We start from the raw sequence: 26,804 nt of genomic DNA, 5'->3' as shown, positions 1-26,804 counted from the left end.
CTGTTGCTGTCACTGTAATTGATATAGATGTAAAATCTGATTTTCTCTGCAGCCTTAGAAATCAATGTTCATAGATAACTGGTGCTGGACATCAAGATCTCTAGCAACCAGGTTTTCCTTACCATGTTGATCTGGCTGAGTGCCTCAGCCATCAGTTTCTGGTTGATTCCACAGAGATTGGCCACTTTGGACTGACATTTGTGGTGCACATTCATCATACATTCTGTAGCAGGAAGAGAAACATGTTTACTGAGTGAAGCAGAGTGTGATACAGAGAAATCTGCTGTATTTTGGAAGCAGGTGAAAGCCGCACCATCACATTTGAGTCCTTGTTTGACCAGCCCCCACAACAAGCTCCCACAGTGATCACAAAACGTTGGGCTCATGTAGTTGTTCACTCTAAACCTGTGTGGAACATCAATGTTGAAACGCTCCTTCTGGAACTGGAGAACAAAGTGTTATCATGACAGCAACCATCATCAGATTGCTGATATTGTACAACCATAGAGACATTGTAAGGCAACATAAGGGCACAGTGTATCAACACAGGAACAGCATAAGATGATCAATAAATTACTAGGCTGTCGTTAAAAACCCATCTGGTTCATTAATACCCTTTAGGGAAGGAAATTTGCTGCCCTTACCTGGTCTGGCCTACACGTGACTCCAGACACACAATGTGTTGATTCCTAACGATCCTCTGAAGTGACCCAAAAAGTCACTCAGTTCTGAAAAAGGTCACTCATCATCAGCTCCCAGGGGCAATTAGAGGACTAATAAATGCTTGTTTTGCCAAGCGACACCACATCGCATGAACAAGTAAAACAATTTCCATCATACGATGACAGTGGTACAGGGTCTTTATTCTGCAAAGCCAAATATCACAGAACAAGACACGGACATTGTAAAGACACACAGAGCCAAACTCTGGCCAACTGGCCTCCACGGTAATCATAATGTACCGGCTGGAGGGGAGAACTGGGGGAGGGGCACAGGGGGGGGCCCAAAAGAGAGGGGCACATGTAAAATTCCAATTGCAAGTTGGTAAGAAAGAAAGGAACGCAGCCTTAACTTCTTCCAGAAAGGGCTTTATTACAACTAACATAAAACGCCACCTTTAAACTCAAGTAAAAACAAAATGAACAAATCAGCAAATCTAAATTAACAAAACAAATGAAGGGGATAGCCCCTTATAGGGGCACTGTAACAAAGGACTAAAATCTTAAAGGGAACTTATCAAAATTAAATCAAAACATTGTTGTGGGGGTCAATGATGCACCTCAGCCCCCACCATGCCCACCAGTCACAGAAAGCCTCATGCATGTTGGCAGCTCCCAGTGTTCCCTCTCCAAGGGCAACCGGCATAGCTGAGGAAGAGGGGCTGTTTACTGTTTTGACCAAAACAAATTAAACCAGTCAATAAATGAACAAATCAAATAAGGAGGTAGTCCCTTAAAGGGACGCTGCAACTAAAAACTAAAACCTCAAAAGGAAACTTATCAAACTCAAAATAAAACATGGTTCTGGGGGTCAATGACACACCCCAGCCCCCGTGGTGCTCACTGGTCACAGAAGGCCTCAAGCACACCAGTGGACACCACATGCTCCGTGTCCAGAGACACCCAGCCCTGAACAAAGCTACGGAAGGGGCACCGTTTCCCCTTTATATGCACCCAGCGATGTACTTAAGCAATTAACCTCTAATTACTAACCTAATCACCTGTTGACTATTAACTATTCCCTATCCTAACACGTTCCAAAGTAATCCTTAAGAGGAACAAAGTAAAAATGATCCTTTTTCATTCTATATAATACAATCATCAAAAAAATTATATCATACAATCAAAGTTTATATTCCATACAATCAACCTTCCCTGTTCCCTTTCTTGAAATAAACAGAGATGACGTATAAAAATGTCCTAAAAAAATTCTTTCATAGCTCTTCATATCAATAGACATCTCTCTGAGAATCTCCAACAATTTCTTAGAGTTGGAACCTCTTTTTGTGAAACAATCAGACAATTGATGGTATCAACCCATTTGAGCTTGGAGATTTCCTTGTTCTCTAGTATTTATTTTAAACTCACAATATCGATTTATAATCTTTTCTCATTAACGTACTATGTAGATTGCACATTATCCCGAAGTGACCTATTGTCTATGTTACATTCAATAGGCATTGTTCCTGAATCATCTTTTATATAGGATCCCTTCTAGTATCTTTGATACAAAGAATGCCATGTCTACTGCCTTAAGAAGGGCAAGAATTTCTGCTGCCAAAGTACTCAATACTCTCTGTATCTTTTTAGCTCCTCATGCCAAAGGGCAACATTTACCTCTTTTCCCCCCATGAGAAATATTATAAATCCTCCAGCATTTGAAAACCCATCACAGAGGTTTGCATAAGAGACGTCAGTAAAAATAATTAGTTTCATATTCCTAGCATCATCCAAAGATGGGAATTTCAAGATACAGTGCTCTATTTTTAATCTTTCCAATGTTTTGTTTTCCCAAATAACATCTTTAATCTTAAGATTGTTCGTTATATTACTTAATTCTAAAACATCAAAAATCAAAACTGATATCTGGCCTTGTATTCCCATCCAGTTCAGTTGCCCAGTTAGACTTCTCAGTTCCTCCACTTCAGTTTTGGAAGCTGCTGTATCTTTGTGTGACGCCCTACCGTGACTAACTGCGATGGGATTAACATTCTCTAAACAGGATTGCTGATGCAAAGCGACATTCAATCCATGTATTTCAAAGCCCCAGAAGTCTAACTTCCAATGAACTCTGTTCTAAGCCCATTAATGACAATCTTTTCAGATTTGTTACTCCCATCCCACAAAAAGTTGTCTACATGCATCATGAAGATGTCTGAAAGCTTCCCCCCATGATGTCAATAAAACATTGCAGAGTCTGCTTTCAACTGGGGACAGCCCAATTTTAGTAAAATGGGCCTCACTGAGAAATACCAAGCTCTGGAAGCGACTATAAAACCACATACGCATGTATTTAACTCCCAGAATGTCCCTTCTGTGTTTGGTGCCTCCTTTGGAAGGGGAAGAAAATCTTCCCTTTGAAGCTGGTCTTTCTGCAAAAAAAGCAGCTTTAATATCAAATGATTTGCATTCCCAAGAATCTTTTGCTCACAGAGCCAAGACCATCTTCAAAATTACCTTTCCTGCCATAGATGAATCTGTTCTCATACCTCGGTTACCCAATTTTCTTCAAAACCTCATGCCACTAGTCTGGCCTTCACCTTTTAAGTCCCACCAGGGAGCACCTTTACCATGCAAATCCATCTATGTGATAGGGCAGGCTGTCCCCTATCCAGCATCTCTGTGTTCATCCCAAATTTTCTCCAGCTGTGTCATTCTTGCTGTTTGGCTTCATTTATTAACTTGTCTTTTAATTTGTTTCATAGCCACTAAAAATTCTTGATCACATGGGCTTCTGCTCCTTGTAGCATTCCTGGTCTATGCCATATTGCTTGACCTCGTTAAACTTTGTCCTCTAGCTTGCCTTCTATCATGTCCTGGACTGCTACTGCTCTGGCCCTCCTATTAACAGATTCTCTTTCAACAGTTTGCGATTTCTTCCTAGGGGCATGTTCATTCCCAGACCCACTGTCTGAACTCTCACTGCATTTTCTTGCTTTCCATTTTTGTACTTCAAGTTTCCAATCCTTGGGCCTAACCCCCTGCTTCTTAATTTGTACATTTAACCAGTTTTTGTATTTTCCTGTGGCTTTCTCTGCTGTACCTATAATCGTTGCATCCCTCCATCGATCGGCCCCTTTTGGCAAATATGTAACTCTAATGCTAGCTTTTGGCAGTTGTCCTCTGATGCAAATTGCCTCATCTTGCTCGTCAGAATTAGTGTCCATCTTCAGACACCCTGTCAATGGCAGCAATCTAGTCCTCACAATTGTGCAACATAGAGGTATGAGAAGTACATGGTTCCTCATCACTTTCTATAACCATTTCTGGATCTGCAAGTTTGTAGTCCATGCCAAATAACCTCAATGAGTGTTCCTGAATAGTCTGGTTCCCATGCTGTAAAATGACTGTTTGACCACCTTTGCCTATAACCTTTCCCAGGCCTTTCCACTCTAAGGCCTTCTCTTTTATAAGATACCATGTCTCCCTGATTGAAGGTCATTTCCAATGGCTGTATATTGTGTTTTGCCGAATTCTTTCTGAAACTTTGGCTTGAATGAATGCCCTTATGCCCATGTGCAGTACATTGAAATGCTCAGAAAAAGTGCAGCTCACCTTAGTTCCCTCCCAAACTGGGGGATGATTACTTATAACTGAAGGAATTTTTGGATTTCTACCAAAAACCAACTGATGTGGACTATAGCGCCCGACCATCTGCAGTGGTCTCTTGACATGGACAGCCCATGCTAGGACAGACGTTAATTTACAGCTTGATTGATCTGCCAGAATTTTACGAAGCATCTCATCTATCACCATGATGCCTTTCACACACTCCTTTGCCACAAGGGCTTTCTGCTGTCATATATATAACTATTATATTCATGTTTCTGCACATGTCCCTAAATTTTTCATTAGCAAATTCCACCTCCCCCCCCATTATTAGTGAGGAATTCTGCCAGTGACACCAGTCCAGTACCTATTTACCTTTCCATTACCTTATCCACACTTGTTTTCTTCTCTTTACTATGTATTGTTGTCATCTGGTTAAACCTAGTTGCCAAATGTACAAATGAAAATGTTTTTGTCTTTTTCCCAACAACTTTAAATCTTCATTAATGACTTCATTGAAAACCCTCGTTAAAGGTAGACTCACTATCAGCTGAGACGGTGTCCTTCTGCACTTCTATCACTTATTGCCTCTATAAGTTTAGTGTACACTTTAACCCTTATTGCTGCATCGTTCAGCAGGATTTTTAACCTTTGGTGCTTTAACAAATTAGCTTTACGTCTTCTATATTCCTGCCCCCCGATGCAAATAGCATGTCTTTAATTTCCTTAGTAGAAAAGTTAGGTTTCATTACAGGAGAGGGGCGTGGGGGAGGGGGACGAGGTGTGTCAAAGGGCTGCTGGGGGGAGGGGGGTGCACACACAAGAGCATTGGCAGAGGTCAGGCTCCTGCAGTTCTTACCACTGTGTCCCTGCTGTTGGTGGCAGTGCCTGTACAGCGGCCGATGATTTTATCGATACATTTCTTATGGATTGCAGCGTTACACTCTGCAAGGAAATTACAGACAGGGTTAAAAGCCAAGTGACAGTGTGTGGGGTGCAAGGACTGTGTCTTAGTCAATGTTGAGGTAATACTCACGTCGACACTGGTATCCCTGTTTGTTCAGGCCCCTGTGGAGGAGAATTAACACTGAGCAAATTGCAGTAAACACACACGCACACGCACCCCAACAGTTTTCCCTGCCACCATACCCCCCACGCCAAATTTGAAGGCACTGCCCTGAGGCAGCCCTGTACAGACCACTATCCTCAGGTGGGATGGGCTAACCCAGAGCAGGGGGAAGAACAACACCAGCCGTTTGGCGCAGTGGTGGGGGGTGGCTGGTGGGGGAGGGCTGGAGAAAGAGTCATGGGGGTGGGGAGGGAGCAGGGTTGGGGTAAAGAGCCCTGCTGGCAGGAGAGCCCTAAAGCAAGTGAGGCAGGAGAGGGCTGGGCTGATATCCCAATGGCTATGCAGTGATGTGCAGACACAAAGCAAGTAAAGAGGAGAATCCAAAAACAGTGATTGAAGCACTCACCCTGAATTCCATGTCTCAGGTCTGGAAACGGGATCTGGAATGCATAAAAATATGGACACATTGCTCCCAGAGGGAACGGAACCAATGGCACTGTGAGCGCCAAAGTTCACATCTGTGCCCCCAGCAGCTGTGACCCCTGGCCCATTCTATCCCCCAATGAAGCCAACTCTCCTGCTCCTGTCTACTTGCCCCAGTCCCCTCTCTCAACCGCCCCCATCCACACCCCTGCCCCAGCCAATAGGATCTGCTGATTTTCCATTGACCACACACACTGCTAAGCAGAGTTCTGGTCACACCTGCTCTGCACCACAATCCTTACCAGACAAAATCCCGGCACACAGAGCAGAAGGTGGGTTGCCGAAAGAAGGTTGCGGTGAACTCATGGTTCTTGATGTAGTGGATTTTTGCCTGCTTGATTGCCCCACGACGCCGATTCAAAGTCACCGCACCATCCTCCTCCCTCACAGACTGGTGACAATCTGTGGGCACAAAGAACAGCAGCATCAGGAACACTGTTCTCCAGACACTGCTGAGTGGGGGACAGTCTTGGAGTCAGGGTCAGTTGTGTAAAGATTGCCTTATGGAACTGATAATCCAGAGGACAAGAGCTCTAATCTCACCACAAAGAATTCAGAGCTTTTATTCAGGTTAAAAATAAATTTAGAAATAAACAGACCATGAAGTTGTCGAATTGTCACAAAATCCAACTGTTTCACTCATGTCATTAAACCTGCCCGGGGTTATTGTCGAATTGTCACAAAATCCAACTTGTTTAATCATGTCATCAAACCTGCCCAGGGTTATTGAGAGAGGTGAACTGGGAGTGGGGAAAGAACGAGTCTGTGGGACTCCAATCTCACACCAAACCAGTCCTTCCTCAACCCTAACCAGCCCCACTCGATCGGCAACTCCTTCCTCAACCCTAACCAGCCCCACTCGATTGACAACTCCTTCCTCAACCCTAACCAGCCCCACTCGATTGACAACTCCTTCCTCAACCCGAACCAGCCCCGCTCGATCGACAACTCCTTCCTCAACCATAACCAGCCCCACTCAATTGACAACTCCTTCCTCAACCCTAACCAGCCCCACTCGATCGGCAACTCCTTCCTCAACCCTAACCAGCCCCACTCGATTGACAACTCCTTCCTCAACCCGAACCAGCCCCGCTCGATCGGCAGCTCCTTCCTCAACCATAACCAGCCCCACTCGATTGACAACTCCTTCCTCAACCCGAACCAGCCCCACTCGATCGGCAACTCCTTCCTCAACCCTAACCAGCCCCGCTCGATCGGCAACTCCTTCCTCAACCCTAACCAGCCCCACTCGATCGGCAACTCCTTCCTCAACCCTAACCAGCCCCACTCGATTGACAACTCCTTCCTCAACCTTAACCAGCCCCGCTCGATCAGCAACTCCTTCCTCAACCCTAACCAGCCCAACTCGATTGACAACTCCTTCCTCAACCCTAACCAGCCCCACTCGATTGACAACTCCTTCCTCAACCTTAACCAGCCCCGCTCGATCGGCAACTCCTTCCTCAACCCTAACCAGCCCCACTCGATTGACAACTCCTTCCTCAACCCTAACCAGCCCCACTCGATCAGCAACTCCTTCCTCAACGCTAACCAGCCCCACTCGATTGACAACTCCTTCCTCAACCCTAACCAGCCCCGCTCGATCGGCAACTCCTTCCTCAACCCTAACCAGCCCCGCTTGATCGGCAACTCCTTCCTCAACCCTAACCAGCCCCACTCGATCGGCAACTCCTTCCTCAACCCGAACCAGCCCGACTCCATCGGCAACTCCTTCCTCAACCTTAACCAGCCCCACTCCATCGGCAACTCCTTCCTCAACCCTAACCAGCCCCACTCGATCAGCAACTCCTTCCTCAACCCGAACCAGCCCCGCTCGATCGGCAACTCCTTCCTCAACCCTAACCAGCCCCGCTCGATCAGCAACTCCTTCCTCAACCCTAACCAGCCCCGCTCGATCGGCAACTCCTTCCTCAACCCTAAACAGCCCCACTCGATCGACAACTCCTTCCTCAACCTTAACCATCCCCACTCGATCGGCAACTCCTTCCTCAACCCTAACCAGCCCCACTCGATCAGCAACTCCTTCCTCAACCCTAACCAGCCCCACTCGATTGGCAACTCCTTCCTCAACCCTAACCAGCCCTGCTCGATCGGTAACTCCTTCCTCAACCCTAACCAGCCCCACTCGATCAGCAACTCCTTCCTCAACCCTAACCAGCCCCACTCGATTGGCAACTCCTTCCTCAACCCTAACCAGCCCCACTCGATCGGCAACTCCTTCCTCAACCCTAACCAGCCCCACTCGATTGGCAACTCCTTCCTCAACCCTAAACAGCCCCACTCGATCGGCAACTCCTTCCTCAACCCGAACCAGCCCCGCTTGATCGGCAACTCCTTCCTCAACCCTAACCAGCCCCACTCGATCGGCAACTCCTTCCTCAACCCTAACCAGCCCCGCTCGATCAGCAACTCCTTCCTCAACCCTAACCAGCCCCGCTCGATCAGCAACTCCTTCCTCAACCCTAACCAGCCCCACTCGATCGGCAGCTCCTTCCTCAACTCTAACCAGCCCCGCTTGATCGGCACCCGTTCCTCAAAACATTCACTCCCTCCGCCACTCCTTCCACAAAACATTCACTCCCTCTGCCACCGACACACAGTAGCAGCAGTGTGTGTACCATCTACAAGATGCACTGCAGGAACTCACCAAGGCTTCTTCGACAGCACCTTCCAAACCGATGACCGCTAACATTTAGAAGGACAAGGGCAGCAGACACATGGGAACATCACCACCTGGAAGTTCCCCTCCAAGTCACTCACCACCCTGACTTGGAAATATATCACCATTCCTTCACTGTCGCTGGGTCAAAATCCTGGAACTCCCTCCCTAACAGCACTGTGGGTGTACCTACACCACATGGACTGCAGCGGTTCAAGAAGGCAGCTCACCACCACCTTCTCAAGGGGTAAATAGGGATGGGCAATAAATGCTGGCCCAGCCAGCAAAGCCCACATCATGTGAATGAATAAAAAAACTAACAAACCAGTGTGACAACCAATAAATTATTGACTGGTTAAGGGTTTTGTGAGGGCAGAGATAGAGAGAGAGAGAGAAACTATTTCCTCTCATGGGACAACCTAGGACAAGGGGTCAAAATTAGAGCCAGCTGCTCAGGGGGATGTCAGGAAGCACTTTTTCACACAAAGGGGCATGGGAATGTAGAACACTCTGCCTCAAAAAGTTGTTGAGGCTGGGGGTTAATTGTGAATTTCAAGACAGATCAAATGTTTTTTGTTGGATAAGGATATCAAGGGTTAAGAACATGAGAAATAGGAGCAGGAGTAGACCATACCACCCTTCAGCCTGCTCCACCATTCAATACGATCATGGTTGGATAAGGAACAAAGACCAAACAGTCAGAGGACTGAATGGCCTCCTCCTGTTCCTATGTTGTTAGATGCTTTGGCAACTCATCCACTAGCATGACTAGCACAAGGGTCAGTCGGTCAGCAACTGTCAAAATCCTGTAACAATTGGAGATCAGGGCCCAGAAGGTAATGGTGTATTTCATCTCTACTCCTCCTGAATCAGGGTTACACAGGAACTTGCTCCCACACACAATGTTCCCTCTAACTTCTGAATGCACTGCGCGGCCAGCAAATCACACTGTGCAGTCCCTTTAAGATGGCCGCATACACAAGCATGTGTGCATCTTAAGGGGAACGTACTTGAGCTCGACCTGTTTGTTCACTGAGCAGCACATTCCCGATTGCTATCCAACTGTGCCACTTTGAGAACATTGCCCACAATCCCAGTAACCCCTCCTACTAGGGCATCGCCTTTTCCCCAAATCCTCGGTGTCACCAAATCCTGCCAATGTAGCCAACACTCTCCTCATCCATCAATCAGCTCAACCCAGTACAGTGAGAATGTAATAATTTACTGCAAGTCAAGATTGGGATTCAATGCTTAAAACAGGCCAGGACTGAGGCCAGTCATTCAGGTTTTACAACATGTTATTCTGATCCAAAGGCAGTTATTACCATTGCAACATGGCCCTGGGCCAGGTGGTGTGGCCAACTGTCAGTAAGACGATTGGTTCCTCATCTCCACTATCAGCCCTTTCTTTCAGCAATCTATTCATCACCAATCATCTGGTACTGCTGAAAATAATCACTCATCCAGCAGTCAGCAAAGAAATGTAGTGTTCCAAATTGCACACATTCCGAAAGCTGTGTCAACATTGCCAACACAGAGTTAGGTACAGCATAGGGTGAGATATAGAAACATAGAAAATAGCAGGAGTAGGTCATTTGGCCCTTCGAGCCTGCTCCGCCATTCAATATAATCATAGCTGATCCTCTATCTCAACACCGTACTCCGGCTCTCTCCCCATACCCCTTGATGCCTTTAGCGTGTAGAAATCCATCTATTTTCTCCTCAAATACATTCAGTGATTTGGCCTCCACAGCCTCTGTGGTAGAGAATTCCACAGGTTCACCACCCTCTGAGTGAAGAAGTTCTCCTCATCTCAGACCTAAATGGTCTACCCTGTATCCTGAGACTGTGACCCCTTGTTCTAGACACCACCAGCCAGAGGAAACATCATCCCTGCATTCAGTCTGTCCATCCCTGTCAGAATTTTATACATTTCATTCAGATCCCCTTTTATTCTTCTAAACTCCAGTGAATACAGACCTGATCGGCCCAGTCTCTCCTCATACAACAATCGTGCCATCCCAGGAATCAGTCTGGTGAACCTTTGCTGCACTCCCTCTATGGCAACTTTTTTTTAAAAAATTCACTCACAGGATGTGGGCTTCGTTGGCTGAGTCAGCATTTATTGCCCATCCCTAGCTGCCCTCAGAAAGTGGTGGTGAGCTGCCTTCTTGAACTGCTGCGTCCCTGTAGTGTAGGCGCACCCACAGTGTTGTTAAAAAGGGAGTTCCAAGATTTTGACCCAGTGACAGTGAAGGAACGACAATATATTTCCAAGTCAGGGTGGCGAGTGGCTTGGAGGGAACTTCCAGGCGGTGGTGTTCCCATATCTACTGCCCTTGTCCTTCTAGATGGTAGTGGTCGTGGGTTTGGAAGGTGCTGTTGAAGGAGCCTTGGTGAATTCCTGCAGCGCATCTTGTAAATGATACACACTGCTGCTACTGTGTGTCAGTGGTGGAAGGAGTGAATGTTTGTGGATATGGTGCCAATCAAGCAGGCTGCTTTGTCCTGGATGGTGTCAAGCTTCTTGAGTATTGTGGGAGCTGCACTCATCCAGGCAAGTGAGAAGTATTCTACCACAGTCCTGACTTGCGCCTTGTAGATGGTGGCCAGGCTTTGAGGAAGCAGGTGGTGAGTTACTCACCACAGGATTCTTAGCCTCTGACCTATTCTTGTAGCCACAGTATTTATATGGCTAGTCCAGTTCAGTTTCTGGTCAATGGTAACTCCCAGGATGTTGATAGTGGGGGATTCAGTGATGGTAATGCCATTGATTATCAAGGGGCAATGGTAAGAATCTCTCCTGTTGGAAATGGTCATTGTCTGACACTTGTTGTACGTCAACACTTCCCAATCTATCACATTTAAATAATACTCAGTCATTCTGTTTTTTCCGTTGAAATGGATAACTTCACACTTATCCATGTTCTACTGCATCTGTCATGTATTTGCCCACTCACTCAGCCTGTCTAAATCGCCTTGAAGCCTCTTCAATTCCTCCTCATCACTCTCATTCCCATCAAGTTTCATGTCGTCAGCAAACTTAGAGTAGGGCTCCCTCTACACTGTCCCTGTCAAACATTCCCAGGGCAGCTACAGCACAGGGTTAGATACAGAGTAAAGCTCCCTCTACACAGGACTAAGGAGAAATAGAAAAGGTGCAATTGCATTGCTCGGTGTCGTCTATAAACCACTCACCAGTGGGAAAAATGTAGAGGAACAAATTTTCAAGGAAATTTCAGAGAAGTGCAAGAATTATAGAGTAGCTATAATGGGAGACTTTGATTATCTGAATGTAGACTGGGGCAGAGAGGGGCAAGAGTTCCTAGATGTGTTCAGGAAAGTTTCCTTCAGCAGTATGTTTCCAGTCCATTGAGAAATGAGGCACTACTAGACCTGGTTCTTGGGAATGAGGTGGGTTAAGTGGATCTAGGGTCAGTTGGAGAACATTTGGGAGGCTCATTGTATCATACAGGTTTGGGTTAGCTATGGAAAAGGACAAGGAGAAATCCAGGGTAAGAATAATGAACTGGGGGAAAGCCAATTTCAATGGGGTAAAAAAAAGATATAATTGTGTTAGAAGCAGTTCAGAGAAGGTTCACTCGACTCATCTAAGCCTCAAGCTGCTGTCTACAACGAACTGAAGTTAAGAAAACTCACTTTGAATTGGATTGGATTGTTCGGGGTACTGCGTTCCTTTGTCTAGGTCTTTTAAAATCTGTCTTACTGTTGCATTAACAAAAGTGTAACTGGGAGTTAGGTTAACCAGGGGATTTAGAAGTTATCTTAGTAATTTGTAGATGTATGTGTGTACTTAAATTAACTTCTTTTACTAATAAAGGTTTAATTTAGTTTTGTAAGAAACCTATAAGACTCGGTGGTCTTATTACTACTGAATTCAAGACACACGTCTAAATTTATACAACTTGCAAATCAGTTGTGGCAATTGTTTCATGTTTCCCTTTGGGATTTGAGCAGCTTGGCATTTACCATCCACCTGCCATAACAGCTATTCAGCCCATCATACCTGTGCTGGCCAGAAAAAGAGCTGCTCAATCCTCCTTGTTACTTCCTCAAAAAATTCTATTAATAATAATATTCTATAATAATTATAGGCTGGTCAGTCTGACTTTGGTGGTGGGAAAATTATTGGAATCAATTCTGAGATACAGGGTAAACTGTCACTTAGGAAGGGATGGATAATCAGGGATAGTCAGCATGGTTTTGTTAGGGAAAAGTCCTATCTTACTAATTTAAATCAAATTTTTTGAAGAAATAACTAAGAGGATTGATGAGGGTAGTCCAGTGGATGTTGTCCACATGGATTTTAGTAAAGCATCTGGCAAGGTCCCATATGGCAGCCTGGTCAGAAAAGTAAAAGCCTTTGGGATACAGGCAAAAGTGGTGAGTTGGATTCAAAATTGGCACAACAACAGGAAACAAAGAGTAATGGTTGATGGATGTTTTTGCAAATGGAAAATGGTTTCCAGTGGCATTCCATAGGGCTCAGTATTGGGTCCCTTGCAAATTGCTGAATATATTAATGATTTGGACTTAAATGTGGGTGGCATGATCAGGAAATTTGCAGATGACACAAAAAATGGCTGTGTAATTGATGGTGAAAAGGGTAGCTGGTGTCTCCTGAGTGATATCAATGGTTTGGTTGAGAGTGCAGAAAATTGTCAAATGGAATTCAAGGCTGAGAAGTGTGAGGTTATGCATTTGGGGAGGGCAAACAAAGCTAGAGGATACACAATAAATGGGAGAGTATTAAGAGGGGTAGAGGAAGGGAGAGACCTTGGAGTGCACGTCCACAGGTCCCTGAAGGTGGCAGGACAGGTGAATGAGGTGGTAAAGAAAGCATATAGAATACTTTATTGCATGAGGTATTGGATACAAAAGCAAGGATATAATGATTTTTTTTTAAAAATTCATTCATGGGATGTGGGCATCACCGGGTGGGCCAGCATTTATTGCCTATCCCTAATTGCCCTGAAGAACTGAATGGTCATTTCAGAGGGCGTTTAAGAGTCAATCACATTATTAAGTCACATGTAGGCCAGACCAGGTAAAGATGGCAGATTTCCTTCCCTAAAGGACATTAGTGAACCAGATGGGTTTTTACAACATTCGACAATGGTTTCATGGTCATCATTAGACTTAATTCCAAATTTTTCAGTGAATTCAAATTTTACCATCTGCTGTGGTGGGATTCGAACCCAGGTCCCCAGAGAATTAACCTGCGTATCTGGAGTACTAGTCTAGTGATAACATCACTTTGCCATGTATAAAACGCTGTTTAGGCCACAGCTGGAATTGTGTGTACAGTTCTGGTTGCCACATTAAGGAAGGACATAATTGCTCTGGAGAGAGTAGAGAGAAGATTTACAAGAATGTTGCCAGGGCTGGGAAATTGTAGCTATGAGGCAAGATTGGATAGGCTGGGGTTGCTTTCCTTGGAACTGGGGAGACTGAGGGGTGACCTGATTGAGGCGTACAGGATAATGAGGGGCCTGGTTAGAGTAGACAGGGATACCCTGTTTCCCCTCGTGGAGAGGTCGATTACTAGGGGCACAGATTTAAGGTGATTAGTAGAAAGATTAGTGGGGACATGAGGAAAAACATCATCACCCAGAGGATGGTGGATATTTGGAATTCGCTGCCTGGTTTGGTGGTGGGGCAAGAAACCCTCAACTTATTTAAAAGGCACCTGGATCTGCATCTTAAGTGTAGTAACCTGTAAGGTTACAGATCAGCTGCTGGAAAGTGGGATTAGAATGGGCAGCTAGTTTTTATTATTTTTTTTATTTTCAACCGATATACACAATGGACTGAATGGCCTCTTTCTGTGTTGTAACTTTTCTAATGGTTCTAAAGGGGGTACAGGAGCACAGGGACGTGGATGTATATCTGCATAAATCACTGAAGGTGGCAGTACAGATGAGAGAATGGTTATTAATGCATATGGCAACCTGGGCTTTATAAAGAGGGGCACAGAGTATAAAAACAAGTAAGTTACATTAAGTCTGCTTAAAACGTTAGTTCAGCCTCAAGTGGAGCTTTGAGTCCAATTCTGGGCACCACACTTTAGGAAAGATGTGAAAGCATTAGAGAGAGTACGGGAAAGATTCACAAGAATAGTTCTAGGGATGAGGAATTTCAGTTACATAGATTGGTGAAGTTGGACTGTTCTTAGGGAACAGAAGGTTGAGAGGAGATTTAACAGAGATATTCAAAATCATGAGGGGTCTGGGCTGAGTAGATAGGGGGAAAAAGCATTTCCATTGGTAGAAGGATCGAGAAAGAGAGGGCACAAATATAAGCTAGCTGACAAAAGAAGCAATGGTGACATGAGGAAAAACTTGCTCACGCAGCAAGTGGTTAGGATCTCGAATGCACAGCCCGAGAGTGTGGTGGAGGCAGGTTCAATCAAGGAATGAAGAGTGTATTGGATTATTATCTGAAAAGGAATAATGTGCAGGGCTATGGGGAGAGGGGGAAGTGTTGGAGTGGCATAGGTAAATTGTTCCTATGGAGAGCCAGTGCACACACGATGGATGAATGGCCTCCTTCTGTGCTGTAACAAATCTGTAATTCTATGAAGTGAGATCTATAGATCTGGGAACAAGTGAGGCAGTGGGTGTGTAGTATTTGCCAGCTCCCACATGGCAATCCTGGGAACAACCCACTGGTGCTCTGGAAATCTCAAGACAGTTGGGATTCTAATTTGTAGTCAGAGTGACAGAACAGTTCATTCAAACTTCCTAAAAACCAGAGGGTAGGAAGAACATGCAGGAAGATGGCTCCGACAGGGCCTGAAAATTGTCCACTAGATCTGCGTGGTTGTCCCTTTAAACTCTCTTCTGTATACAGTTCATTGCCTGGCAACAGTGGTCACTGACTGAACATGGTGCAAAAGTCAAAGTGAATCACCCTGCAACACTGCGAATAATGTCACCTAACATTGCCAAGTTTTTGCCTGTTTCACTCACTTTCTACAAAACCTACTCATTAACATAATCAGAACCCAAACATGTCTGGCTTTAACAGATTTCTAGTTGTCTAGCCCTAATCAATTCCATAGTTCAGCACCCATGGGAGTAAAGGAGACATCAACCAGCCTTTTATACTAACTGACTCCAAAAACAGGTTACCCAAATTCTAATCCCACGAAGGTACGTTGAGGAAGAGTGGGAAAAGGAACAATTAAAAGGGATTCATCAAATCCAGCAGTATCTTACCCGAATCCTCCAGGAACAGCTGTACTGCCATCAGCACCTTCCCCTGGGGCTGCAGGTCCAGCTGAGGAGTGAGAGAAACACATCAGTGAATATTGTCACATCCCCTCACACAGTCACACCAGGGCTCGGACAACGGGCAAATATTGTGTGGGTTAGATATAGAGTAAAGCTCCCTCTACACTGTCCCCATCAAACACTCCCAGGACAGGTACAGTACTGGTTCAATGGGAATATAGACTGACACAGTTATTTTCGAATTCAACTGTATGGAGCATTGTGGGTCTGTAAAGCAAGGGTTTAGAAATTCTCGTTTCTGCCAATTCTCTCTCAGACACAATTTTTTGCTCCTGTTTAACCAGTTATGTAGCAATGGAATCAGAATTCGAGAGTTGAGCACTAAATGAAATGTCTGCTGGCCTCTGCCCTGTAGGTTCTTCAGCTGACTCACCTGTGCTGCTTTCTTGAAGATATCAGATTTAACTTCCTCCTCCTTGCTGATGTCACACTGTTCTGTGCAATGTCCCTGATGCAGCCTGCACAAAGGCAGCTAAACCACACTTACCCAGAACTCTGCCTTGCCGTTGCCTTTCTTGCAGCGTTCTGCAAGGACTGAGACACCCACAGTCACCTCAGAGAGAGGCTCCTCTGCACTCCTCATCAGCACAATCTGGATCACACGTCCCTCATATATGTGAGCGTCAAAGGAAGACTTCCAGTTTGGATACATAGTCGGCTTCTTCTGAACCAACGTTTTCCCACGTTCTGCTCAAAGACAAGTAACACAGCTTAACAGCAGTGAGGGTGCTAGTGGGAGACAGTGACAGGTGGCTACATTGCATGGATAGCACATAACTAGGAATCAAGCCCATGGTCAACTATCCCAAACCATTGAAATTAAACCACTGGAGCTCTGACAGAAAGCAATGAAATACGCATATTCTGATATTTTAAACATCAGCACTCTGGTTCACTTGTCGCTTCCATCTGTCTGCACGATCCCAGCAACAGTCCACACATTTTCATCTCTTTGCCCCAATTTAATAACTAAAATACTTTTTTCCATTTAATTTTATATCAATTATGATGATTTTGCCATTGCTCTTTAGACCACATGATGTTACTGATTGGGAGCATGTCACTGACCTCTACACTCCACATCATGTCTTCACACTGCAGTTACTAGTCTTGCTTGACTGGGAACATTTCTAGTTGTGAGGCCAGCGACTTCCCTGCAACACCCACAGATGCTTCAAGGAGCCCAGGACACTGGCTGCTCCTTCACATCCCTACCCAATGATGCACCTCAGGTGCTCGCCACCAAACATCACGTCCTGTACCATCAGTGGATTAGACTGCCCAAGTCCAGCTGCCTCAGAACCCCCATCCCCCAATCTCTGGAAAGGGATGGGTCGCATTCTTCAGGACCACATGGAGAGGCTGTTGGGGGTGGGGGAGGATTATAGGGGGTTCCCTCCCACCCCCAGGGCCCCAGTGTGGATGGGGTGCTGGTTCCCTGGAATCTCAGAGCTGCAACTTTCATACCTGTTGTCAAGGCTTCCTTCACCTTTACAGCGATGAATGGCGGCTGAGTTTCAGCTGAATTTAGCACAGTTCCCACCTCGTAGGAGTTAAATGAGAGCCGAAGAAATGGAGCCATGACTCAAATGTCGGAGGCTCTGGATAAGGAGAAACAAAATTCAAACAATTAAAACCCAAAAAGAATGTCTGTGAAAATCAAAACATTAATTATACCCAGGCTAAGGTTCTTCACATTAGTCGGGTTATTTCATTGAAGGCAGAATCCATCCATATACCACCAACATTGGCATTTTCCATCTAAACATGGTCAGGGAGCAAAGTTAGAAATAGAGATTGGTCCCCACTAGTACTGCACCCATAGGAACATAGGACTTTAGACCACAACCAGATCAGCCATGATCTTATTGAATGCCAGAGCAGGAGGGGACTATTCAGCCTTTCGAGTCTGCTCTGGCATTCAATAAGGTCATGAATGATCTGGTTGTGGTCTCAACTCCACTTTCTTGTCTGCCCTCCATAACTCTTGACCCCGTTGTCTATTAAAATTTAACCAGTCTTGCATTAGCCTGGGCTTCTGAATTACTAGTTCAGTGACATTACCACGATACCACCATCACCCCCTTTATCCATGTTAATTTGTTACCCACTACACCATGTGCTCTTATCTTGTGTAGTAACCTTTCATGTGGACCTTATCAAATGCCTTCTGAAAATCCAAGTACTGTATATCTACAGGTACCCCTTTATCCACCTTGCTTGTTATTTCCTCAAAAAACTCTAATAAATTAGTCCACGGAAGGACAGAATCTTCACAGTGCAGGAGCCATTCAGCCTATCGAGTCTGCACTGGAAGAGCATTCTACCCCATCCCACCACCCACCCCCTCCACTTTATCCCCGTAACCTTGCACATTCGCTCTTTTCAGATAGCGATCCAATTCCCTTTTGAAAACCTCTTGCGTGGGAAGTTTCTCACTACTTACCCTGTTCATACCCCTCAGGATCTTGAACATCTCTATCAAGTCTCCCCTCAGCCTTCTTCTCTCCAAGGAAACAGTCCCAACCTCTCCAATCTATCCTCATAGCTACAGTTCTTCATCCTGGGAATCATTCTGTGAATCTCCTCTGTACTCTCTCTAATGTTTTCACATCCTTCCTCAAGTATGGTGCCCAGAACTGGACGCAGTACTCCAGATGAGGCCTAACTAGTGTTTTATAAAAGTTTAACATGAGCTGAAGAAGGGTCAAAATGTTAACTCTGTTTCTCTCTCCACAGATACTGCTAGACCTGCTCAGTTTATCCAGCATTTTCTGTTTTTGTTTTAGATTTCCAGCATCCGCAGTATTTTGGTTTTATTTAACATGACCCCCTTACTCTTGTACTCAATGCCCCAATTAATAAAACCTAAGATACCATATACTTTATTAACTGCTCTCTCAATATGCCCTGCCATCTTCAATGACCTATTTGTGTATACACTGAGGCCCCTCTGTTCCTGCACCTCCTTTAAAGTTTCTTCCTTTATTTTATACTGTCTCTCCATATCCTTGCTGCCAAAATGAATCACCTCACACTTCTCTGCATTGAACTTCATCTGCCACTTGTCTGCCCAATCCACCAACATGTCTATGTCCAATGTGGACTCCCAATCACTCTACATCTCCATCCTTCACCGGGATGGTCTGAGAGCTCTTTGCTTCTTCCTTGAACAGAGGCCAGAACAATCCCCACCCTCCGTCTGGCTGAACTTCACAGAATCTCACAGTGCAGAAGAGGCCCTTCGGCCCATTGAGTCTGCACCGACATGTGAGAAACACCTGACCTACCTAACTTGTCCTCTCGCTGAACAATTTCCCCTTAAACTTGTCTCACTTCTTCCAAATAAAAAGGTGCAGCTATGGGTACCCGCATGTGTCCCAGTTATGGCCATCTCTTTATGGGTATGTGGAACATTCCTTGTTCCAGCCCTACTCAGGCCCCCTCCCGTAACTCTTTCTCCAGTACATGGCTGTTTCAGTGCCACTTCATGCTCTCGTCTGGGCCTGGAAATTTTTTTTTTAATCAATTTTGCTTTCAATTTTCACCCCTCCATCACCTTCACATGGTCCATCTCTGACACTTCCCTTCCCTTCCTTGACACCTCTGTCTCCATTTCTGGTTATAGACTGTCCACCAAAATTCAATACAAGCCTACTGACTCCCACAGCTACCGCGATAACAGCTCCTCACATCCTGCTTCCTGTAAGGACTCCAACCCATTCTCTCAGTTCCTTCGTCTCTGTTGCATTTGTTCCAATGATGTCACTTTCCAAAGCAGCACTTCTGACATGTCTTCCTTCTTCCTTAACTGAAGTTTTCCACCCACGGTGGTTGACAGGGCCCTCAACCGTGTCTGACCCATCTCCCGCACCTCTGTCCTCACACCTTCCCCACCCTCCCAGAACCATGATTGGGTCCCCCTTGTCCTCACTTATCACCCCACCAGCCTCCGCATTCAAAGTATCATCCTCCGCTATTTCCGCCAACTCCAGCATGATGCCACCACTAACCACATCTTCCCCTCACCCGCCCCCCCATTCCCCACCAGCATTCCTTAGGGACCGCTCCCTCCGGGGCACTCTAGTACACTCTTCCATCCGTCCCAACACCATCCCCTTTCCACGCAATCATAGAAGTTGCAACACCTGCCCCTTTACCTCCTCACTCCTCACTGTCTAAGGGCCCAAACATTCCTCTTGGGTGAAGCAGCGCTTCACTTGCATCTCCTTCAATTTGGTCTACTGCATTTGTTGTTCCCAAAGTGGTCTCCTCTACATTGGAGAGGCCAAACGCAGACTGGGTGACCACTTTTCCGAACACCTCCGGTCTGTCCGCAAGCATTACCCAGACCTCCCTGTCGCTTGTCATTTCAACACCATCCTGCTGTCATGCCCACATATCCGTCCTTGGCCTGCTGCAATGTTCCAGCGAAGCCCAACACAAACTGGAGGAACAGCACCTCTTCCGATTAGGCACTTTACAGCCTTCTCCAGGCTACCATCCCTTCTCCAATCCTTGAACATTTTGTCGTCTCCCAAATCCACTCTTAGCTTTTCTGGGACACCAAGTTTGAATCCCTCAAATGAGGTTTTTACCTCTGTCACAGTACTGAAACTGCTCTTATTATAGTCACAAATGACATCCTTTGTGGCTGGGACAAAGGCAGACTTTCCTTCCTTGTCCTTCTCAAACATCTGCAGCCTTTACACAGTTGATCAGACCATCCTCCTCCAACACCTCTCCACTAATGCCCAGCTGGATGGAACTGCTCTCACCTGGTATCACTCTTATCTAATCATAACCAGAGAATCACTGCAATGGTTTCTCTTCCCACTCCCACACCAGTACCTCTGGTGTCTCCCACAATTGATCCTTGAACCCCTCCTATTTCTCATTATATTATGACCCTTGGTGACATAATCCGAAAACATCGCATTAGTTTTCACAAGTATGTTGATGACACCCAGCTCTATCCCACCTCCACCTCTCTCCAATGCTTCACTGTCTCTAAACTGAGACTGATTATCACAAAGCCTGAAGCCACTGTCTTCCATCCCCGTCAGAAACTCCACTCCCTCACCACTGAATCCATCTCCTCCCTGGCAACTGAGGTTGAACCACACTGTTTATAACCTTGGTGTCATATTTGACCAAGCACATATTCACCCCATCAATAAGACTATTTCCATCTCTGTAATGTTGCCTGACTCCATCCCTGCCTCAGCTCATCTGCTGCTGAAACCAACATTCATGCCCTTGTTACCTCTAGATTCGACTATCCAAAGGCATCACTTTTCTGCCTCTCATCTGCCACTTCCGGAAGCTTAAGTTAATCAAATTCTCTGCTGCAGTGTCCAAACTCCTATCAAGTCCCGTTCATCCATTAACTCCTGTGCTTGATGACCTACATTGATTTCTGGCTAAGCAACATTTTGATTTTATATTTTTCATCCTTGTTTTCAAATCCCTCTTTGGCCTCACCCCTCCATAACCTCCTCCAGCCCCATAACCCTCCAAGATTTCTTGTGCCTCTCTAATTCTGGCCTCTTTTGTACCCAATTTTAATCACTGCAACATTGGTGGCCATGCCTTCAGCTGCTTGGGCTCTACAATCTGGAATTCAACCCCTAAACCTCTCCCCATCTCTTCTGTTAAATAGATCCTTAAAATCTTTGGGTCAGCTGTCCTAATATCACCTTATTAGCTCAGTATCAAATTTTAATTGATAATGTGCTCCTGTGAAGTGCCTTGGGATATTTTACTGTATTTAAGTGCTACGTAAATGCAAGTTGTTGTTGTATTCTATGGCTCTAGGTCGGCTGCTATCCAATGGGCCCCTACCACGACACTAACTCACCTCCCCCCCCCCCCCATAACCCGATGTTCCAAGGGGCAAGGACACTGTGCCCCCTTTTTCCTGATCTGTTCTAGACAGGAACATGTTATCATGCATCAGCATTCCATGGAACTGGAACTTGGGTCAAGTCCTGAAGATTTGTTCAAAGTGGCTGATGGTGAAACATTGCAGCACAGTGAGGTCACTGTGCCCAGGATCCAGTGCAGTCAGAAAGTACAGAAACTACGCGGATTTCAGCTGTGCATCAGGAAATGATCAAAGGTGCCAGTTTCACTCATTCAATGACTCATTTGCAGGCACAACATTTGTATTTAATTTTCTGTTTGACAAAAACCCTGTGACTTATAGTTAATAAAGAGAGAGATAAAGGGAGGAGGGGTGACAAGAGAGACATTGAGGTTGGCCGAAGGTGAGATGCAGGAAGGGCGAGACAGAGCATGTTAATTTTATTTTAATTGTATGCAGATAGTGGGCATTAACTGGGGATTCACTTGAGCTCCTATAGACACAGGTTGAAACTGGGGTTGTGGTGTTTGGAGGCAAATGCGAGTGATGAGAATCTCTAAATAAATATAGAAGTGTGTAAAGTCTGACTCCAGTTCATCCCTTCACCAGCTTGATCTCATTAACTTTGGGGAGGGAGGGGAGGAATAAGGAGATAAAGAGAAAATGTTTCACAGAGGCGAGAATGATTTCCCTTTCAGAATTCCTTGCAAGTTTCATTTTCACTGCCATTTGTACCCCCTCCCCCACCAGCCCCTTCCTATCCCAGCCAAACCCCTCCCAGCCCCACAGAACTACTTCTTTATCTCTTAATGCACCATCACCAACCCCTACACCCAAAATTACATTTTGCAATAACCAGCAACAGAAGGGGAAGAGTTTTTTGAGTGTGAATTTACCAAATGAAGGTTCAATCGAAGGAATCACAACTTCTGACTGAAAGTTGTCAAAAACAGAGGCAATGACAAAGCAACAGAGGAAGTTCACAAACAAGTCTGTCCGAGCAGTCAGCAAATCCTTCAAACCATAGAGAGCAGAGCATGATCCAAAACACAGAGTGGCTCCTGCACAGTCCTGATCCCTAACTCCACTCCACACAATCACCACAACCCATCTCCAACTGCCAGATCCTCCTGCAACACCCAGCAAATCCAACTCGGACTAAAGAGGAAGTGGAACCTTCCCTCTGTTGGTTAGAGCAAAGAGCACAGGCAGACCAGTCAGCACTCCAAATACACAGTGTCAACACTTTGGGACGCACCATCCCCATAAAACACTCCCCCAGGACAGGTACAGCACGGGGTTAGAAACAGAGTAAAGCTCCCTCTACACTGTCCCCATCAAACACTCCCAGGACAGGTACAGCACGGAGTTAGATACAGAGTAAAGCTCCCTCTACACTGTCCCCATCAAACTCTCCCAGGGCAGGTACAGCACGGAGTTAGATACAAAGTAAAGCTCCCTCTACACTGTCCCCATCAAACACTCCCAGGACAGGTACAGCACAGGGTTAGATACAGAGTAAAGCTCCCTCTACACTGTCCCCATCAAACTCTCCCAGGGCAGGTACAGCACGGGGTTAGATACAAAGTAAAGCTCCCTCTACACTGTCCTCATCAAACACTCCCAGGACAGGTACAGCACGGGGTTAGATACAGAGTAAAGCTCCCTCTACACCGTCCCCATCAAACACTCCCAGGGCAGGTACAGCACAGGGTTAGATACAGAGTAATGCTCTCTCTTTCTGTGCCCCAGCGAGTCTTTGTTATATTTCCAATTTTTAACGGTTGCTTGAAGGGAATCACTGAGCAGGATTTACAATTGCCGTGGAGGATGCCCTGCTTTGAGCAATGGAACCAGAGGTTGCTCCAGGCTACCCCTGTTAGAAGTGGAATTTTGAAGAAATTACCTAAATTGCATGAAATGAAGGTTGTTTAACTGACGTACTGCCCATCCCCCACAGTCTGTGCACCAGGAGCTAGAATGAAATGGGTGGTTTCAAGATAGAGGAAGAATATTGTTGGACAGGGGAATGCAGATGCCATGCGGGGCCAAGAGAAGGCGACACCGTCGAGAGGGATCATCTTTCAAATGAAACATTAAAACGAGTCCCCATCTGCCCTCTGATATAAACAAAAATTCCCTCGCTGCTTCGAAGAAGAGGAGACGCATGTTCCATGGAAACCTGGGGCCAATATTTATCCTTCAAACAATCTCATGCAAGCGTAATGTGAGAAAAAAAACTTTTTCACACAGCGAGTGGTTCGGGTCTGGAGTGCACGGCCTGGAAGTGTGGTGGAGGCAGGTTCAGTCAAGGCATTCAAGAGGACATTAGATGATTATTTGAATAGAAGCAATGTGCTGGGGTATGGGGAAAAGGCAGGGCAATGACACTAGGTCATAATCGGCTCATTTGGAGAGCCGGTGCAGACACGATGGGCAAAATAGCCTCCTTTTGTGCTGTTAAAATTCTACAATTCATTAAAATTATTATTTGGTAATTACCACATTGTGCTGGAATCTTGCTGTGAACAAATTGACTACTGTTTTCTCCATTCCAACAGTGACTACACTTCAGTAAACCGCTTCTTTGGCTGTAAAACATTTTGCGATACCCCATAGCTGTGAAAGGTTATACAAATGCAGGACTTTCTTTCAAACTGATTTTGCAGTGTGACTGAAACATGATATAATAGAGTACATATTTTATCGACTGCATAATAAAACTCCTGGAAGCAAATTAATTACAGTATGCCAGCTGGCAGATTAGAATTCACACTCTGGGATGAATGTGGTTCCACAAGCTTCATGATGGCCTGGGTTTCAGCAGGGCTATTTATTCACAGTCTGCATCACAGCAGAGGCCGATCCATAAAGATAAAAGCAAAATACTGCGGATGCTGGAAATCCGAAACAGAAACAAAAATTGCTGGAAAAACTCAGTAGGTCTGACAGCATCCGTGGAGAGAAAGGCCAATCCATCTTCACTTGGATGAGGGGCAGATCTCTGCTGGATTTACCCTCTCTTTACCCTAGGCCCACCAAGACCAGTATCCAGCTCAGTCACTTGCTGTCAATCTGGTCAAGGGTTCATGTCACAAAGCCCAGAACCTAGTGCCTCCTGTCCAAGTTGCTGACTGGATAAGACAACAGTACACGGGAGAGCCTGGACAAACCGCTAATTCGTGACGAACTGACTAAGGCCCTTGAGTCCTTCGAGAAGAGTAAAACTCCCGGAAGCGACGACTTGCCAGCGGAGTTGTACTCAGCTCTGTGGGACTGGATCGGCTCAGACCTGCTAGAAGTGTTCGAGAGTATGCTCCTGGCCGGCAGTATGTCAGAATCCACGAGGAAAGGCATTATCACCCTCATCTTCAAGCACAAGGGGAAAGGGAGGAAATTAGAAATTGGCGACCCATTTCACTGTTGAATGTGGACTACAAGATTCTGTCCAAGGTCATCGTCAATCGGGTCAAATCCGCTCTGGAATTAGTGATCCACCCCGACCAGACCTGCACTGTGCCGGGCAGGAAGATCTCGGACAGCATCGTGCTGCTCAGGGATACGATTGCCTATGTACAGGACAGGGGTGTGGACACCTACCTCATCAGCCTGGATCAGGAGAAGGCCTTTGACAGAATATCACACACCTACATGGTGGATGTGCTCTCCAAAATGGGGTTTGGGGAAGGAATTCGCAATTGGATTCAACTGCTCTACACTAACATCAGTAGCGCAGTCTCAATCAATGGGTGGGAATCAGATAGGTTTCCGATTAAATCTGGAGTCAGGCAGGGCTGCCCTCTCTCGCCTGTTCTTTTCGTGTGTTGCATAGAACCCTTTGCTGAGTCCATCAGGAAGGATCCGGGCATAAGAGGAGTGACGATCCCAGGCAGTGGAGGCACCAATGTCAAAGCCTCCCTGCACGTGGACGATGTCGCCATCTTCTGCTCGGATCTGCTGTCAGTGCGCAGACTGATCCACATCTGCGACCAGTTCGAACTGGCCTTCGGAGCCAAGGTAAATCATGAGAAGAGCAAGGCCATGTTCTTCGGGAACTGGGCTGACTGATCCTTTGTCTCCTTCACTGTCAGGGCTGACGGCCTGAAGGTGCTGGGGATATGGTTCGGAGGGACCAGGGCATGCGTTAGAAACTGGAAGGAGCGAGTGTCTATGGTGAAAAGGAAACTGGGCATGTGGGAGCGACGCTCCCTCTCCATTGCGGGTAAGAACCTGGTCATCAGTGTGAGGCACTCTCGCTGCTGCTATACGTGGCGCAGGTCTGGCCCACTGCACACTCCTGCATGGTGGCGATCACCCGAGCCATCTTCCGCCTTATCTGGAGGTCGAAAATGGATCGTGTCCGCAGAGACATGATGTACAAGCCTCTAGATAAAGGGGGAAAAAACATGCCCAACATCGCCCTCATACTGATGGCCACCTTTGTGTGTGGCTGTATCAAACGGTGCGTAGACCCTCAGTATGCAAACACCAAGTGTCACTACATGCTGAGGTTCTACCTGGCCCCAGTGGTGCGAAGGATGGGTCTGGCCACGCTGCCCGGGAACACTCCAAGTAGTTGGACCGTGCCGTACCACCTGTCCCTCGTGGGAAAATTTATGCAGAGAAACACCTTTGACCACAAATCCATCAGGCAGTGGTCGGCACGTAACGTCCTACAGGCCCTGAGGGAAAAGGAGAGGGTGGATCTGGTGGGATGGTTCCCCGAGCAGACTGTCAAAGTCATTTGGCAGAATGCCTCATCGCCAGAACTTTCCAACAAGCATCAAGACGTAGCTTGGCCGGTGGTGAGAAAGGCCCTCCCCGTCAGATCCTTCCTACACGCCAGGAGTCTCACCCCCTCGGCATGTTGCCCTCGAAATGGCTGTGGTGGGGAAGAGAGTGTTGTTCACCTCCTTGTAGATTGTGCCTTTGCAAAGAAGGTCTGGGGAGAGATGCAGTGGTTTCTGTCGAGGTTTACCCCGAGCAGTTCTGTGATACAGGACTCAGTGCTCTACGGGCTGTTCCCAGGGACACACACCGAGACAAACATCAACTGCCGGCTGGAGGGTCATCAACTCGGTGAAAGACGCTCTTTGGTCTGCCCGAAGCTTGTTGGTCTTCC

General features: G+C 46.2%; 1 protein-coding gene across 5 annotated transcripts in view; it reads right to left on the bottom strand.

Annotated features, from left to right (window-relative positions):
• Positions 1-26,804, bottom strand: part of LOC121279898 (protein kinase C delta type-like) — a 59,407-nt gene that overhangs the window by 19,330 nt on the left and 13,273 nt on the right. For 3 of the 5 annotated variants that reach the window (XM_041191431.1, XM_041191433.1, XM_041191430.1), the window contains exons 2-9: positions 17,284-17,417; positions 16,304-16,503; positions 15,742-15,802; positions 6,063-6,222; positions 5,305-5,336; positions 5,128-5,213; positions 314-443; positions 123-223 (exon numbers count right to left, since the gene is read on the bottom strand). In XM_041191431.1, the coding sequence (XP_041047365.1) occupies positions 123-223; positions 314-443; positions 5,128-5,213; positions 5,305-5,336; positions 6,063-6,222; positions 15,742-15,802; positions 16,304-16,503; positions 17,284-17,398 (885 nt within the window). In that variant the 5' untranslated portion in view covers positions 17,399-17,417. Of the gene's footprint in view, positions 1-122; positions 224-313; positions 444-5,127; positions 5,214-5,304; positions 5,337-6,062; positions 6,223-15,741; positions 15,803-16,303; positions 16,504-17,283; positions 17,418-22,578; positions 22,736-24,184; positions 24,203-26,804 lie in introns of those variants that run through there. The other 2 variants (XM_041191434.1, XM_041191429.1) reach the window with 2 other exon arrangements.

This window comes from Carcharodon carcharias, chromosome 7, assembly GCF_017639515.1.
Source record: "Carcharodon carcharias isolate sCarCar2 chromosome 7, sCarCar2.pri, whole genome shotgun sequence".
Classification (NCBI taxonomy): domain Eukaryota; kingdom Metazoa; phylum Chordata; class Chondrichthyes; order Lamniformes; family Lamnidae; genus Carcharodon; species Carcharodon carcharias.
This window is presented reverse-complemented; position numbering and strand designations above follow the sequence as displayed.